Below are 15,869 nucleotides of genomic sequence, written 5' to 3'. Positions count from 1 at the left end.
CTCTGGTCCTCAGCACACATTCTTAACCTCTCCGGCCATATTGGTATATTCTAAAGCTAAAGTCTCTTAAAGGCGTTCCTGCCTTGCATCGGACTCTGTGGCTATCAAGAAAGACACCTGCTTTTGAGGAAGTTGCCTTAACCGGAAGACCCATGGTAAATACTCAAAATCTAGAAAAATCAGTTTCCTTGAATCTTCACACCTGTTTAATGTAATTAATTGTACACTAGAACAATGTTTAGAGACTGAGTCTGTGTGCCTCTGACATCCAGGTCATCTTGCTATGCAGGGAGGTAGCAGGTGTCAGGAATTTTCATACTTGCTAGCTTCACAACCGCAGTTTATCCTGATTTCTCAGGCTGAGAAAACTATTCTCGAGGGTTCTTTTTGCCCTCATTTTGGAAGACACCTGCATGGATCAGATGGAGCGTTCTTCACTCTTTGTATGTGGTCTTTATGTGATTAGCTTCTCTGTGGTTATCCATGATTTTGCTTTCTTTTTTTTTTCTTCTCTATTTTCTCCCTAAATTTCCTAAGACGTGTACACATCTTATACATATTTTTGTTTTGTTTTGTGGGTATGTGTGGGCCCAAGTGTATGTATGTCTGTTGTGTGTGCAAGTACATCCCCTGGAATTAGAGTTGACATTTGTGAGCCACCATGTGGGTTCTGGGAAACAGGCCTTCTGCATGAGCAGTAAGTGTTCTTAACCATTGAGCCCATCTCTTCAGCTCCTTAAATGTTTTTTTTTTTTTAAAGGATTCTGTAGACATAACTCAGTGTCCTGAAAATACCAACCTAAAAAAAAGTATCTGCAATATGGCCACAAGTTGTGTAGAAGATAATGTGTAAAAACAAGCCTATGGGGAAAGACCAAGAGGGAAAAGAGTTGGTGAAAACCTCTCATCCAGGTGTAGCAGCATGCCTGTAATAATAGCAGAGGCCAGCCTGGGCCTCATAGTGAGTTAGAGGCCAGTTAGGGCTATATAGTGAGATCCTGTCTCAAAATCAAAACAAGGGGCTAGAGAAATTGGGCCCGTGATTAAGAGTACATGCTGCTTTTCCAAAGGACCATCATGTAGCTCCCAGTACCTCTACTCAGGAGGCTTATACCTGTACCTCCAGCCCCAAGGAATCCTGTGCCCTCTCCTGCCCTCACACACGTGGCACACACACACACACACTCACACTCACACACCCTTAAGAACTAAACAAAGTCCCTCGGAAAGTCTTTACAAAGTTGGCAGTGACTCTTTTACATTGTAAACTCAGAATGTTGGCTGGCAAGTCCCATCTCCGCTTCTGTTTTTATTATCTGAACAATGCTATATGTCACAAGAAGTTTTGCCTCTAGCGGGCGACAGAACCAGCTACCAGTAGAAGCAATTAAGACATGGTTGCTCCTTTGCACTGGAACTGTCTTGCTGCCTTTAAGGACAAAAGTCCCAGAGCTGTAGAGTGAGTGTAACCTTTGGTTTTCATCATGTCTCTGAGTCAAGATAAAATGCTGACCCGGAGACGGAACAGATGGTGTGCATGCAATGAATCACGTGTCTGAAGCCATCAGCCGGCAAGGAACAGACTGCAGGAAAGGAGGAACTCAAGACTTTCCCTCTCTCTCTACTTTTTTTTTTTTTTTAGGCTAAAAACCTTGAGTGAGGCTGAGGCAGGTGGATTTCTGAGTTCGAGTTTGAGAGTTCAAGGCTAGCCTGGTCTACAGAGTGAGTTCCAGGACAGCCAGGGCTACACAGAGAAACCCTGTCTCGGAAAACAAAACAAAACAAAACAAAACAAAACAAACCTTGAGTGAAAGAAGATTGAGTATAATGTAGAAAACAGCAGATGGTTTTTAAACTGTCCGTATCTGAGCCCATGGAGAACTCGGGCTGCTGGAGTGATCGGTTTCCGTTTAGAGCATTCTTCTTTCTCCCGGCCATTCTTTGCTCCATTTCTGGTTTCATCGCAACTTCAATGGAGTAGCTGGACTTTTACTTAGGTTTCTCGAAGGCACTGCCTGGGACATTTCCCTTAGTGGCCATCTAGGCCAGAGCATCTCCACTTTTAATTATTTGCTCTTTTATCATTTAAAATTTCTAACTACTATAATCCTGGCACCCAGGAGGCAGAGGCAGGGTAATTGAAATTCCAAGGCTAGCCTGGGCTACAAAGAGACTGTGTATTGAGCAAAACATGTGTTGGTGAGATGGCTCAGGTGTGAAGCACCTGCTGTGCTAGCCTGGCAACCCGAGCTCGATCCCTGAAACCCATAGAAAGAGGAGAGAACCAACTCCAGAGAGTCGCCCTTGGCTTCCACACATGCTGCATAGTGTATATGCCATATGTACACGCAAACATACAAACATCAATTAAAAAAAAACAAAGCAAAAATCTCATGGGGGGTGTGTGTGTGGGGGTCATGACCTCCCTGGCTAGCTTCTTCATCTTAGCTCAGTGTGATCTTCCCTGATTATGTTGATTAGGTTGGGCTAGGGATCCAGCCAAGATCTTCATTTGCTCATGTGACAAGCATTTCCTACACCGAGTGTGTGCAGTGCAGATACTTTCCTAAAGGCTGGGACTCTGGCAGGAACAACACTCCACCCCCACCCTCATGGTACTCATAATCAATGCTGGGACAACAGGAAATTTGAAGATCTAGAGGAAGTGTCATAAGGAGAGGATAAGGAAACATTGAGATGCTATCTGAAATGAAGGTGATCAAGGAAGGCTTCTCTAAGGAGGTGACATTTGAACAGAGGTTGAAAGGAGGGGCAAGCCTTATAAGGTCTGGGAAGAAATGTCCCAGATGGAAGTGCCAGGAAGTACAAAGGCCTTGGACAATGATCCCTTCCGGGGCTCTTCCTTACAAAGCTAGCAACTAGTGTGTAGCAGGGGCTCAGCACCAAACACACTTGTGCCGGACAACAGACAGTTGCCACGTCATCCTCTCATCTGGAATATTCTCTTTTGCCTACCCAAGTGCTCTCCCTTTCCCCACTGGCAGGGCCTTCTTATGTAGCCTAGACTGGCCTCAGATTCATGATGCTACTATTTCAGCCTCTTGTGTGTTGAGTTGACATGTGCCAGCATGTCCAGTTCAACCAGGGTACTGGAAGAAAGGAAGGCATATGGACACCAGCCAGCTCTATAGAGCAAGATCTTTTCTAAAAACAATGTAATTAGGCCTGGGAATGGTGGCACACTTCTTGAATCCCAGCACTTGGTAGGCAGAGGCAGGTGAATCTCTGAGCTTGAGGCCAACTTGGTCTACAGGGAAAATTCCAGAACAGCTAGAGGTACATAATAAAAGTCCTGTCTCAAACAAACACAAGAACCATAGTCATGGTGGTGCATGCCTGTGACTCCAGCACCCAGGAGCTGAAGGCAATGGGTCATTACCACATGAAAACAACTTGGGCTCCACAGGGAGACCCTCTATCAAGCACAAATAAAAACAACCTCCCATTTGAGCTCTGCTTGATTCTCCAGCCTTGGAGTCCAGGACTGTACACGGTAGTTTTCAGCATGTGTGCTTGCCATCAAATGGTCCCACAGCCGTGGCTCTGAGTGATAACCTAGGCAGCCCAGCGTGGAAACCTTAGGCCAGCCATTTCAGATGGACACTCCAACCCCCAAAGCCATCGATATACACAAAGTAGTTTCTGTGTGTTGTGAAACGCCATCCCACTATTGCATGGAGCCCTCAGCCCCCAGAGCGGAAGGAGGGCAATTTGTTCATTCCGGTTGCTCCATTCCAACACTCACAAACAGAATCCTATGACATCTGACTTATGTGCCCTGCGTGTCTGCCAGCAGCTGCCACTTCACAACTCCTGTGACAACTGCCTTGATTATATATACTTTGTAAATTACAGTTCTTCTTGTATTTCACTTCCAAATGGTTCTACAATACTCAACTGCCCTTGTTCTGTCACAAGTGACAGGTAGTCGCTCCTGTCTCTTCGACATACAGTAAACAGTCCAGAAGCAAAATACCCGAGTTATATGCTCACCAAAACTTGTTTGCATTTCGTTTTTTATTACCAATCAAAAATAAATTCCATATATTGTTTAGCAAATATTATCATTGTTTTGTGACAAAAGACACAAGAGTCATAACAACAAAACTCCCCGAGAGTCAAACTCATAACAATGCCAAAATAAATCACAAAAATATACAAATTAAAATCTTAATGCAAAATAAATAGGAGTCATCTGCTATGGCGGCCGTGACTTGCCCACCCACTTGGATGCTGTCTGCGGAGTCCTCCTCTGCTGGGGAGACATGCAGACCAGACCAGTTCCAGGGTATGGCTCTGCCCAGGAACCAGAGGTTGAAAGAGGAAGTGAAAAAATTGCACTGGGAGGAGGAAGTCATCAGACCAGTAATATTTGGAAATAATTATGACCCTCTGCAAGAAGTGATTCTCAATGAGGAGGGGAGGGGAGAGGAGGGGTGGGGAGGGGCGGGGAGGGGCAGGGCCTGTCTGTCGGTAGTGACTGTGTATGCAGAGAGGTAGCTGTCGAAGTGTGTGTACCTGCTACATTTGCCTCACACCCACCACATGGTTTTGCTCTACCTGGCACTTAGGTCTCTCAGGAACACAGCTAGGCACCTCGTCTAGAGACCCAGGCGCATGCTGCATCTACAGAGAACTAAGAGTTTCTTAAGGAACTAGAGATCTGATGTCTTTTTCCCTTATTGAAAGCTGTTGAAAGTTCTCAGGCTTCTCGGAGTAAATTCTGTGAGTGGAAGAGACTGCAGATTGGCCAGGGGTACAGGACACCTGGTGCATCCTCGGAGTTAGGATTCTCTGGGTACACAGACAGCAGAGTATGTGGTGTAACAGGACTCCACTGACTGATGGAAGGAGTGAATGAATAAACACAGACGGCCAGTGCTCCGGCTTGCCTGTGCTCACACTTGCCCATGCCCTCCCTTGCCTGGCTCTTATACTCCAGCTCCATTTGTGCCAACATAAGGTAGATGGGGCCCTTGGTCCTACAGTCTGCCTACAACAGAAGTGTGCAGCTCTGTCCCATGGCCTGATTCCACTCAGGTTTCCCGGGTGGCACTGGGGCAGGATTCACATGGCATGGATTGCTCTGCGGTACCAACAGCTTCAGCCCAAGCTTACCGTTTCTCTCTCACTAGCACAGTCCTCAGGCAGAGAGACCCGGGCTACCTGCTGCATGGTATTAGGGGAAACCCTCGTTTCTTGGAGGTCCTTAAGTGGGAATGAGCTCAGGTGGTCTTCAGTCAGCTCACTATGCAGGCAAGGATGCAATGACCCAGCTTGGGTGGCTTTCAGTCCCCAGAGGGACCAGGATAAAGAAAAGAATGGGGAGTCAGGAAAGAAAGCTTCCTGGACGGACTGCTGAGCCCCGGATCTTCTTGCCGGTGGGTGGGTAGGAATAGCTGCTGACACACATCTACCTATCGTCAGACTCGGCCCGAAACCACAAGGAGTGCCCAACAAGTCACCTCTAATGTTGATGCTCTCCCCTCTGAGAGGAAACCTTTGGTAAGAGTGGAGCCATGGCCAGGAAGCAGAGAAGCAACTGCAGAGCCAAAGACCATGCCTAACCACGGAACCAGACCCTTCCAGGAGAAAACTGTCCGAAGGGGTAGGTGAGAGCCGGGGCCTGGCTCTCGGCTGAGTCCCGTCTCTCCATGAGAGGCCCTGGGCAGGGTTCTAGGAGATCACTGGATCCAGCAGTGGACAGGGGCAGATGTAGTCCTCTCCGATGCTGATGCTGGGCTCATTGCATCTCCGATGCTGATGCTGGGCTCACCATGTCCCTGATCCGTTGCTCAGCACTTCTCTATGACCTCAGCTCTGTCTGTCCTGGCAGTCGACGTCATTATCACCTGGATCCCTGCTTCCTCCCAGGAATCCCCTCCTGTGGGCTCCAGGCCCTCACTGCTGCAGAAGAGTGCTTCCTAGAGCGACAGACACAGGCTGCAAGGTCTTGCTGGAAATAGGTTATGGCTATTGCTTCCTGGGGTGAGGAACCCTCCTCCCTTTTTAAAGTTTGTGGGGCTTCTTGGAAAAAAAATTATTTTTACATAAAGTTCCTTAACCCTGTCTTCCCTTCCCAAAATGGTATTTAAAAAGAGGAGCAATGAGCCTAGCTTAAAACTTCTCTCAGTGTTTAAAAACAAAAAAACAAAACAAAACAAAAAATACCCAAACAACAGCCTTTGCTCACTAGCTGGGCTGGGCAGGCATCGTGTCAGAGCTGTTCAGAGGTCCCCATCTGCAGCCAGAGCCCATGGACAGGGATGTCTGGTTGCTCAGTCATGCAGGATATCTACCTGCACCCCTTCTAGCCTAACAGGCTCCCTGACTTCATGTGGGCCCACTGGGGAGACCCCCGCAGGGTGGGCGGGAGTCCCCGGGCCCTCCTGTCAGATGGGGCCCTCTTGGGAGGCTCTGTGCAGCAACGAGTTGCGTTCATTGAGAAGGGTCGTGGTCTCATCCACCACAGGCAGCTCAGGCTTCTCGGTGAAGTTCTCTGAGCAGGCGGCACAGCCGTCCAAGGTGAGCTGGGGGCTGTTGTCCATTCGTGAGGCCATCAGTCCATTCTGGTACTGCTGCCTTGTGATCTGCAGAGCGCGGAGGGGGGGGGACGACAGTGTGAGAATGAGATGCTCAGCTGAGAAGTGAAGACCCAGCTAGACCAGGCCAGGAGAGATGTGACCGGGGTGGGGTATGTGTGCGTGTGCGTGTGCGTGCTTCCAAAAAAGCTGTAAGGAAACGTATTCTTTCTAGGGGCCAGCAAGAGGGATCTGTAGGTAAACGCACCTGCCACACAGGCTTGGGCACCCAAGTTCAATCTCCAGAACCCATGTAAAAGTGAACAGAGAAAACTCTGTTCTTTGTCTTTTCACTTACCTACTTACACACACACACACACACACACACACACACACACACACACACACACACGGAGATACGCCGCCATCGCCATCACCAAATTGTCATAGGCCAGGCGTGATGGTAAATGTCTGTAATCTCAGCACTCAGAAGGCTGCAGCAGGTGGTTTTCAGAGCTTGTGGCCAGCCTGGACTACACAGTCACACTGTGTCTCAAGAAAACAAAAATGCAAAACAAGAGGGGCTAGGAATGTAGTTCTGTGGTGCAGTGTTGGCCTGGTATGTAAGAGAAACACACAGGTGACGTCTACATTTTTCTTAAAGACAAAAAAAAAAAAAAAAGGGTTCAGATCTGGGGTGGCCATAGTGGCTCCAGAACAGAGCCATCTAAATGTGCAAGGCAGGCCAGCAGATGTGGAAAACGTGAGAAGCACTTACCTTAATGTACTGCAGGTCTGTGAGCGCCCGCACACTGAAGTCAGAGACATACTGGCCCAGAATGCAGCTGCCAAACTGGTTGCTGCCTGCCAGGGAGGAGTGTGTCAAGTCTGTGTTGCGGTCCGGGTAACTGAGGGAGGCTGAGCGGCTGAGTGGAGTTGGGTGGGCTGGGGACCGGTCTGTGGGGACAGTAGATAATCAGCACGGAGCCTTCCCTAGGGCCTGCTCGAGCGCCTCGCCCGATCTTGGCAGTGGGTGTTAGGGACTCCAACCATGTTCCACACAGAACAGGTGACAGTTCTCGGGGCGAACAGGAGTACACACACAGAAGCTCTTGCTGCACAGGTCAGCGAGTTATCGTGCTTAAAAGTGCTTAAAATACATGATAAGTATTAAGAATGTCACCCAAGCAAACCAACCAGAAAATGAAAACCAAGACAACATTTATCGCCTCAAAACCCCTGATTAGTCAAGATAACAATGATTTCCCACACAACAGACAAACCATCCTGGTCTAACACCAACTTACACAAAATGACCCTGCCTTAAGAAAGGAAAGACCAGGAGATGGGCTGGCTGGGTTAAGAGAGCTCCCTGCATAATATGAGGACTGGCATTCAGATCCCAGAAGCCATGCATCAGGTCTCGTGCCAACATCGTCAAGAGATCTGATAACTTCTGGCTTTGATATATACTCATGCAGACACACATAAATGAAAAAGTAAAATAATTTTTAAAAATTGAGACAGGGTTTCCCTGTGTAGTCTTGGCTGTCCTGGAACTGACTCTGTAGACCAAGCTGGCCTTGAACACACAAAGATCTACCTGCTTTTGTCTCCCGAGTGCTGAGATTAAAGATGTGTACCACCACCACCCAGCTAAGTAAAATAATTTTTTTTTTTTCCGAGACAGGGTTTCTCTGTATAGCCCTGGCTGTCCTGGAACTCACTCTGTAGACCAGGCTGGCCTCGAACTCAGAAATCCATCTGCCTCTGCCTCCCAAGTGCTGGGATTAAAAGTGTGCGCCACCACCACCCGGCAGTAAAATAATTTTAAAAATTTTTTTGAAGCAAGGTCTCATTATACAGCAAAAGCTGAAAAAAAAATACAGCAAAAGCTGGTCTCTGATTCACAATTCTCCTGTCTACCTCCCAAGTGTTAGGGTTATAGGCTCACAGTACCATAACTGCCTTAAACTGTACATACTAAACAAAATACATGTAGTAAAGAAACCAGCTAACTTGGCCTATGCCCGTAATCCCATTTTAGACTATCCTCGTTTAGTCTAACCTTGTCTCAAGAAAAAGAAGACATACAGTTTGCATGCTCACTATCAATCCTTCCCTTACCACATGGTACCTGTCAAAGGTGTGGTCTATGTGTAACACCAACCCTGGAATGGGGTAACTGGCCCTTGTCCCAGAAAGCCAGAGGATCCAGAGGCAGCATAGACCTCTCTACCTAGGCAAGGACAGTGTCTGGAGTCCAAAGGAAGAACAAAGAACAGAGGCACTGAGCTAGCCCATCCTTGGCTCTTGGCACTGAGAACACTCAGAGGACACCGGTGTGCACAGAGACCCTAACTCTGAAGTGTGAGGGAGCTTGCTTGGAGCACACGGGGGTGGGTTCATCTGCTCTGTTCTAAGTAGCTATTATGTTACTGACCACTGAGTTAGCTGCACCACAGTACAGATAGAATGTTGGACCCAGCGACTCAATAGACCAATACAGCTTTAACCAAGTAAGACTACGCAGGTGCCTACATGTGGCTTTGATTGTCCTTTAGGAAAAAACTAGGAATGTGCGCAGGTAGCAGCTCCGCTACTAAGACTAAAAACCAGAGGGTCACTGGAAGGTCATGTGCAGGAGCAAATATAAACAGTTACTCTGCTTAGGTTCCAGGGAGAAAAGGAATGCTGGCATTACTACGTAATATTTTCACACTTGCCACAAAGTCTAACGTCCTGAATTCCATCTCCTGGACCACAGGGTGGAAGGAGAGAACTGACTCCTACAAGTTGTCCTCTGACCTCCCACGTGCACCAGCGCACACTTGCTTGCACACATATACACACAAATAATTGTAATAAATTTAAAAATATTTCATATTATTTGAATGACAAGATGTCCTTTAGTTAATACTAACACAACAGGAGCTGAATTTGTTTAGTACTGTGCTGAGGGTCAAACCTTGGGCCTGGAACACACTAGCCAAAAGCTCTCTCACTGAGTAGTTCCAAGAACTGAATTTAAACTTTCCAGTACTACATACGTGCATAACCAGCCTGGGCTATGTAGTGAGCTCCAAGCCATTCTAGGCTACCCAGTCTTAAAAAAAAAAAAAAAAAAAAAAAAAAAGCATTGTTAGATGCCATGTGGCTGCTGGGAACTGGACCTGTATACTCTACTACAAAAGCAGCTAGCACTCTCAACTATTGGGTCATCTCTCCAGCCCCCCCCCTTTTTTTTTAATTAAAAAAAATTGCATTTTGTGTATGCTTGCAAGTATACCTGCAAGCCAGAAAAGGACATCGGATCTCATTACAGATGGATGGAAGCCACCATGTGGGTGTTGAGAATTGAACTCAGGACCTCTAGAAGAGAGTTAACTACTGAGCTGTCTCTTCAGTCCCTTATTTTTACTCTTAACTTGTGTGTGTGCATGTGCACGCATGAACATGCATGTGCATGCTATGTGCGCTCATGGAGGTCAGAGGACAGCTCTCAGCAGCCAGCTGTCTCGTTCCACATGGATTCTTGGGACTGAGCTTGGGTTGACAAGCCGTACAGCAAGAACCATTACCTCAGAGTCTTCTTGCCTGACCCCAATGGGGGGATTTACAGAAAAGTGTCCATTTTAGATACAAACACCAGGGTTCAGGCTACAGGTGCATAAAGTCCTGGCCACCCATGAAACAGGAATCAGAGCAGGAGAGGGAGGGAGGCTGAAGTTAGTGAGTTGCAACTAAGTCACCATTTTATTTATTAAGACAGGGAGTCAGAATAGTGTGTTATACTGGGAAATATTAAGAGAAAAATTGATACAATGAAAGTAAAAATCAGAGCTGGAACAATGGTGCAGTGGATAAGAGCACTCACTGCCCTTCTGAATGTCCTGAGTTCCATTCCCAGCATGCAGATGGCAGCTCACAACTGTCTGATATTGTCTCATGGTATGCAGATGTACATGCAGGCAAAGTACCCATATACATAAAATACATACCTAAATAAAACATTAAAAAAAAGAAGGCTGGAGAGATGGCTCAGTGGTTAAGAGCACTGACTGCCCTTCCAGAGGTCCTGAGTTCAATTCCCAGCAACCACATGGTGGCTCACAACCATCTGTAATGGAAGCTGATGCCCTCTGCTGGTGTGTCTGAGGAGGGCTACAGTGTACTCATATAAAAATAAATAAATAAATCTTAAAAAAGAAGAACAATAAATATAGTGATAAAAAACAAGAAAAAAAAGAAAGTAAAAATAGAGGGGCTAGGTGTTTAGCTCAGTAGTAGAGTACTTGTCTAGCATATGTGAAGTTTTGGGTTATACACATGAGAGAGAGAGAGAGAGAGAGAGAGAGAGAGAGAGAGAGAGAGAGAGAGAGAGAGAGAGAGAGAGAGAGAGGCAGAGAGAGGCAGAGAGAGAGAGAGAGAGAGAGAGAGAGAGAGAGAGAGAGAGATTCTGAGTGACTAGTCAAATTTTAGAGCCATCCTGAGTTAGTCCTGACCTGTGCAGGGCTCACCAGTTTGGTCAGAATCTGAGGGTGACTGGCTCCTTCCCACATCCTTTGGGGCTGCAGTGCATGTGAGGACCTTCAAACTGAAAGTCTCTAACTGCTCCCATGATTCCCAGAGAGGCCAAGTCCAGGAACAGCACCTGGTATTTGGCTTTTCCCTGAGTAGCTGCTGACAGGAATGTCCCCTTTTAGTTGTTACAGGGAAAAGAGGGATATTGCAGTCGGGCTCTAGCATTTTCTACATCCTCCCTCCCTCCCCGCCCTCTCTCATTGCCCCAAAGCTCTTTGAACTGGGGACAGTGTTAGTCCCATGTTTCAAGTAGAGGATGAGCTTAGCTAAGAACAGTAGATACAGATTCAGAGGGACGGGCTGACTGGGGCTGAAGCCTTACTCTTTAACCTACGAAGAAAGCCTAAGAAAGCTGACAGACTGGCATGCCATCCTGCAGAGGTGTGTGAGCGGGTTCGAGCAGGGTGCTGGCCAGCTGGGCTTTGTTTCCTCCAGGCTGGGTGTGCACACCTGGCTTGGTCTGGAACAATCCTCCACTCCCAAGCCCGTCAGGGCAGTGCATGTGTCTGTGTTTATGCTGGGTAATGCTTTCTCCTGGACTTATGGACCTTTGAAAAGACCCTTCTAGGACCATCCAGAAACTGAACTCTAGGCCACGCAGAGACAATACCTATTAAGAGTCAGGCTAGATCCTAAGTCCCCAGGTTCCTACAGGAGCCATTAGTGCAGCTGCAGTTCAAAGCTCTAGCAACAGGTGGCGCTGTGCACTTCTCTAGCATGCCCCATTACCTGAGAGCCAGGAGAGCAGGGAGTTCAGTTTGCCTGTTGAACACCCAGCCTGCACAGGAGGCACTGGAGCAACAGAGGAGGAAGTCAGTGACCTGGAGGGGTCACAGGCCCCAGGAACAGGATGGAGAGGCAGATTTGATGGGCCAGGCTACTTCAAGCAGGGTAGGGTGGGAGTGGACACACTCAGATGGGAAGGGTGCCCATGGTAAGACTAGACCAAGGAGCCGTGTGCAGAGGAGATGCCCGGCTTCCAGCCACTGAGAGGAGTCCCTCAAGCCCTTCTGAACAAGATCTCCCCAAACATTAGCTGGTACCTACATGAACATCAGCTGATACCTATAATTTCAGCATCAGGAGGCTAAGGCACGAGGAGAAAGAGTCCTAGGCCAGTTACAAAGCAAGGCCATTCCAAAAAAACCCAAAACTTCCCCAAGCAACAAGACAAAGATGCTCTCACAGGGGCAGGTGAGTCTTCGTCAGACCTGACAGGTTCGGGCAAGGCACATCTGCTTGTTGCCCTCGATCTTGACACCATGAGCATATAATACCCTAGCTCAACCTAATGCACAGGCAGAGAATGCAGTGGTTAAGCTGGGTTGATACTCACGGATGCCCTGGCCCTGTGCATTGGGAGCTTCTTGTCAAAGGGACAAGCATGGCACAGGGTTCCCAAGAGCTACAGCCAATACTTCCTGGCATAGCCTGTTCTAGGCACCAACAGTGGCTTTTATTCTTTCCCCTGTAGCAAGCTGGCACAGCCATGCCAAGGTGAGAGTGTTCACACAGGGAAAAGCCGGGGTGGGGTGGGGGGTGAGACTTGCTAGGATGTTGAGGTTGTACCCTCTTGAGCTACCCAGGACCAGAGGTCATCCTTGGGGGACCCAGACCCCAATGCTTGCCCATACTATCAGAATCAAACCTGACCAAAATGCAGTTGCTGAAACTCATGTCCAACTTCCCTAGGCAAATCAGCTCTGAGCTACCTACCGCCCAACACCAGTACACTCGACTCCCCAGGCCACAGTCCTTCGTGTACCTCCGATCCTACCCTGATGATACCCCAGCAGCTCTCTACCAGTCCCTCCTAATCACCACAATGTCTGCAGTCAAAGGTAGTCACTGTCACTTCTAAAGCTCATGAACTGCCTGGTCCTCTGACCATCCCTGTCTGCAGTCTTTCCCATAGCAGCTGGTCCCCTTGCTACTTCAGGACACCCTCTGCTCCTCTCTTGTCCTCACCCTTCCAACAGAAAAGAAGCCATTCTGTTCCCACAGGCCTGGTGACTCTGGCCCTTACCTGCCTCCTTCTGCTCTGAGCCATCCAGGGCACTTAATTTACAAGTGTTAGAGGGTCCCAGGGACCTGGGCCACAACTCACCTGAGGTTGCCGTGGACAGAGCCATGGTCCCATAGTACGAGAAGGCACCTGTCTCAAACTTCATGTTCTCCTTGCCTGCTTCCACCTCCACCTTCCCCTGAAAGAACATAGGGTTAAGGTTAACACAGCTTGAGATGGTTTGAGGCCTGTGTGCCAACGGGAGAGGGGTGAAAGCAGGCAGAACACAGAACAGAGAGCCATAAACGCTTGGCCACAGAGCCTTGCAGCATTCAAGGGCTTGACCTGTGGGCACAAGAGTGGCCTCTCAGGAGACTATGTACAATCTGGAGCAAGCACACTCAAGGGTAGACAGCACACTCCCTCGTGGTTCATCAGAAGGCGAGGTGCAGGTGTGGGGAGGCCTGAGCACCTAGGCCCTGGGTCCAAGGCTCACCTGCAGGATGAGGATGAAGCAGTCGGCCGGCTTGTTCCGGGTGTAAAGGTAGTGGCGCGTGCAACACTTGTTGTGTTCGTCAAACTTGAGCTCCTGAATGACGTCAGGGTACTTGAGCAGCCGGAGCAGGATCTTCTCTGACATCAGAGAGGGGCTAAACTGCGGCACCTCTGCAGGAGAGAGACGGGGACTTCACACGAGCCTGGGACAAGCAGGCCCTGAGGCTGTGTCACTCCAGTGCCAACATCTAAGTGACTATGGCCACTCTGTGCTAGGATGGCCTCCTCCTTGCTTGGGCCGTTTCTTCAGCCTGCACCTCCCTGGGAAGTACCACACTTGGCTTTCTGCTGCTTAGATGGCATCAGACAGCCTACATGGCTCCGGTACAACAGTCATGACCTTTGGCAGATTACTGAACTTATGAATCTCCATTTTCTCATCAGGAAGATGGGGACACAACTTCCCCGGGTGGTCTCATGTTTAAGTGGATACCACAGGTAGAGCATTTAGATGCATTCTTGGCTTGCACATGTTAATTAAGTGTTCCTACAATTACTGCTCTCTGCACCATATCAGAAAACACAAAGGGAAGGGGAATACTGGCACCTTTAGCAAGTGAGCCAGAAGGGAGGCTACAGCCAGGGTGAGACCACAGTGGCAGCGTTTGTCTCAGCTGTCACCTGTGTTCAGAGGTGTTTTGAATTAGAGGAGAGGGAGGAGTGCTGCTGAGATGCATGTCAGCTCTATAAGAACCAGCACAGCACAGACAGAAGGTGGAGGCCCTCCCTGTGACAAGCCCTTCAGGCCAGGTGAGCAGGCCAGGGGGAGACAGTCAGAAGGGCCCGAGGTGCCAGGTACTCCCTTGGATGTCTCAGTGCTTGCTCTGTAAACTGGTTAGATTGTGTCTGGAAGTCTGTGGCAGCCAGGGTGACCATGGTGCTCTCTGGGGCAGGAGGCGGGGTACCCAGACCCCTCCAAGGTAAGTGTGACCCAGTACTCAGTGCTCTCTGTGGGAGGAATGGATTGCTAGGGTCCCAGGGTTACTCCCTCTGTGGCTATATTTCCTTCTACCCATGGCAGAAGGTGCTTCACACTCTTTCTTTTTTTTTTTTTTTAATTTATTTACTTTATGTATATGAATACATTGTAGCCATCTTCAGACACACCAGAAGAGGGCATCAGATCCCATTACAGATGGTTGTGAGCCACCATGTGGTTGCTGGGAATTGAACTCAGGACCTCTGGAAGTGCAGTCAGTGCTCTTAACCTCTGAGCCATCTCTCCAGCCCTTCACACTCTTTCTTACCTGTGGCCAGGAAGCGATGAGCAGCCAGAAGAAGCTGAGGTGAGATTTTCACTTTGAGTTCATTGTCAGCGTCCTTGAAGGCAGAGAAGTCACGCTTGTTCTTCATGGACACTCGTTTCCGGGTTCGGTTGTCAGCTGTGAGAGGAAAGTCTGGACCTGAACCCTAGTTCCCAGGCTCCTCTCCACACAGGGCAGCAGGCCCCAGGCAGGGAGGGCAGGGGAGACTCAGCATCGTGCCTCTCCTCCCCATGGCCAATACAGGGCACCTAGCTGGCTGCCAGACCTGACTCAAGGTCCGGGGCTTCCACACCCCTGCACTGAAGCTTCTCTACCTGGGATACCAGACTTCAGAGATACAATAGGATTCTGGGCCCATGGAGAGGGCTTAACTCACTGTACATGTCCGACTCATCCAGGATCTCAGACTTGATGATCTCCTCAATGACGTCCTCCAGGGTGACCAGGCCCAGCACCTCGTAGAAGGGGTCGCCCTCGCCCTCATTGTTCACCTTCTGCACAATGGCCAGGTGGGACTTTCCTGTGGGGACAGCATACTAGGTCAGGCAGGAAGCAATGTCAACATATTAGGCTTGAGTCACTGGGCGGTCTCCAGAGTTTGCTTTCCTTTCTAGGTTTCTGATGCTTCTACAAGCAGGTACTGCTCTTATGAATAGGAGGACCCACAGTACTTGTAAAGGCCTTACATAAGGACCTTTTGTTTAAAGAATACAGAAACTGGGTGTGGTGACTCACATCTGTTATCCCAATTCTTGGGAGGGAGAAACAGGAGGATTGCTGCAAGTTTGAGGCCATCCTGGGTTACACAACCAAACCCAGGCTGGCCTAGACTATATTTAACCCCGTCACATGAAGAAAAAAAAAGATGGAGAAAAGGAAGAGGAGGAGGAGAAGGATGATGAGGAGGAAGAAGCAAAG

General features: G+C 48.6%; 1 protein-coding gene across 1 annotated transcript in view; it reads right to left on the bottom strand.

Moving 5' to 3' along the window:
• Positions 1-4,020: 4,020 nt before the first annotated feature.
• The window catches only part of Cnnm4 (cyclin and CBS domain divalent metal cation transport mediator 4), a 38,622-nt gene continuing 26,773 nt past the window's right edge, over positions 4,021-15,869 (bottom strand). Inside the window, exons 2-7 of the mRNA XM_028775489.1 lie at positions 15,328-15,471; positions 14,934-15,068; positions 13,628-13,797; positions 13,234-13,330; positions 7,321-7,499; positions 4,021-6,611 (exon numbers count right to left, since the gene is read on the bottom strand). Of these exons, the coding sequence (XP_028631322.1) occupies positions 6,414-6,611; positions 7,321-7,499; positions 13,234-13,330; positions 13,628-13,797; positions 14,934-15,068; positions 15,328-15,471 (923 nt within the window). The 3' untranslated portion in view covers positions 4,021-6,413. The remainder of the gene's footprint in view (positions 6,612-7,320; positions 7,500-13,233; positions 13,331-13,627; positions 13,798-14,933; positions 15,069-15,327; positions 15,472-15,869) is intronic.

The sequence above is a fragment of the Grammomys surdaster genome, unplaced genomic scaffold (assembly GCF_004785775.1).
Source record: "Grammomys surdaster isolate TR1022 unplaced genomic scaffold, NIH_TR_1.0 255, whole genome shotgun sequence".
Classification (NCBI taxonomy): domain Eukaryota; kingdom Metazoa; phylum Chordata; class Mammalia; order Rodentia; family Muridae; genus Grammomys; species Grammomys surdaster.
The sequence above is the reverse complement of the archived record's forward strand: the minus strand, read 5'-3'. Positions and strand labels throughout refer to the sequence as shown.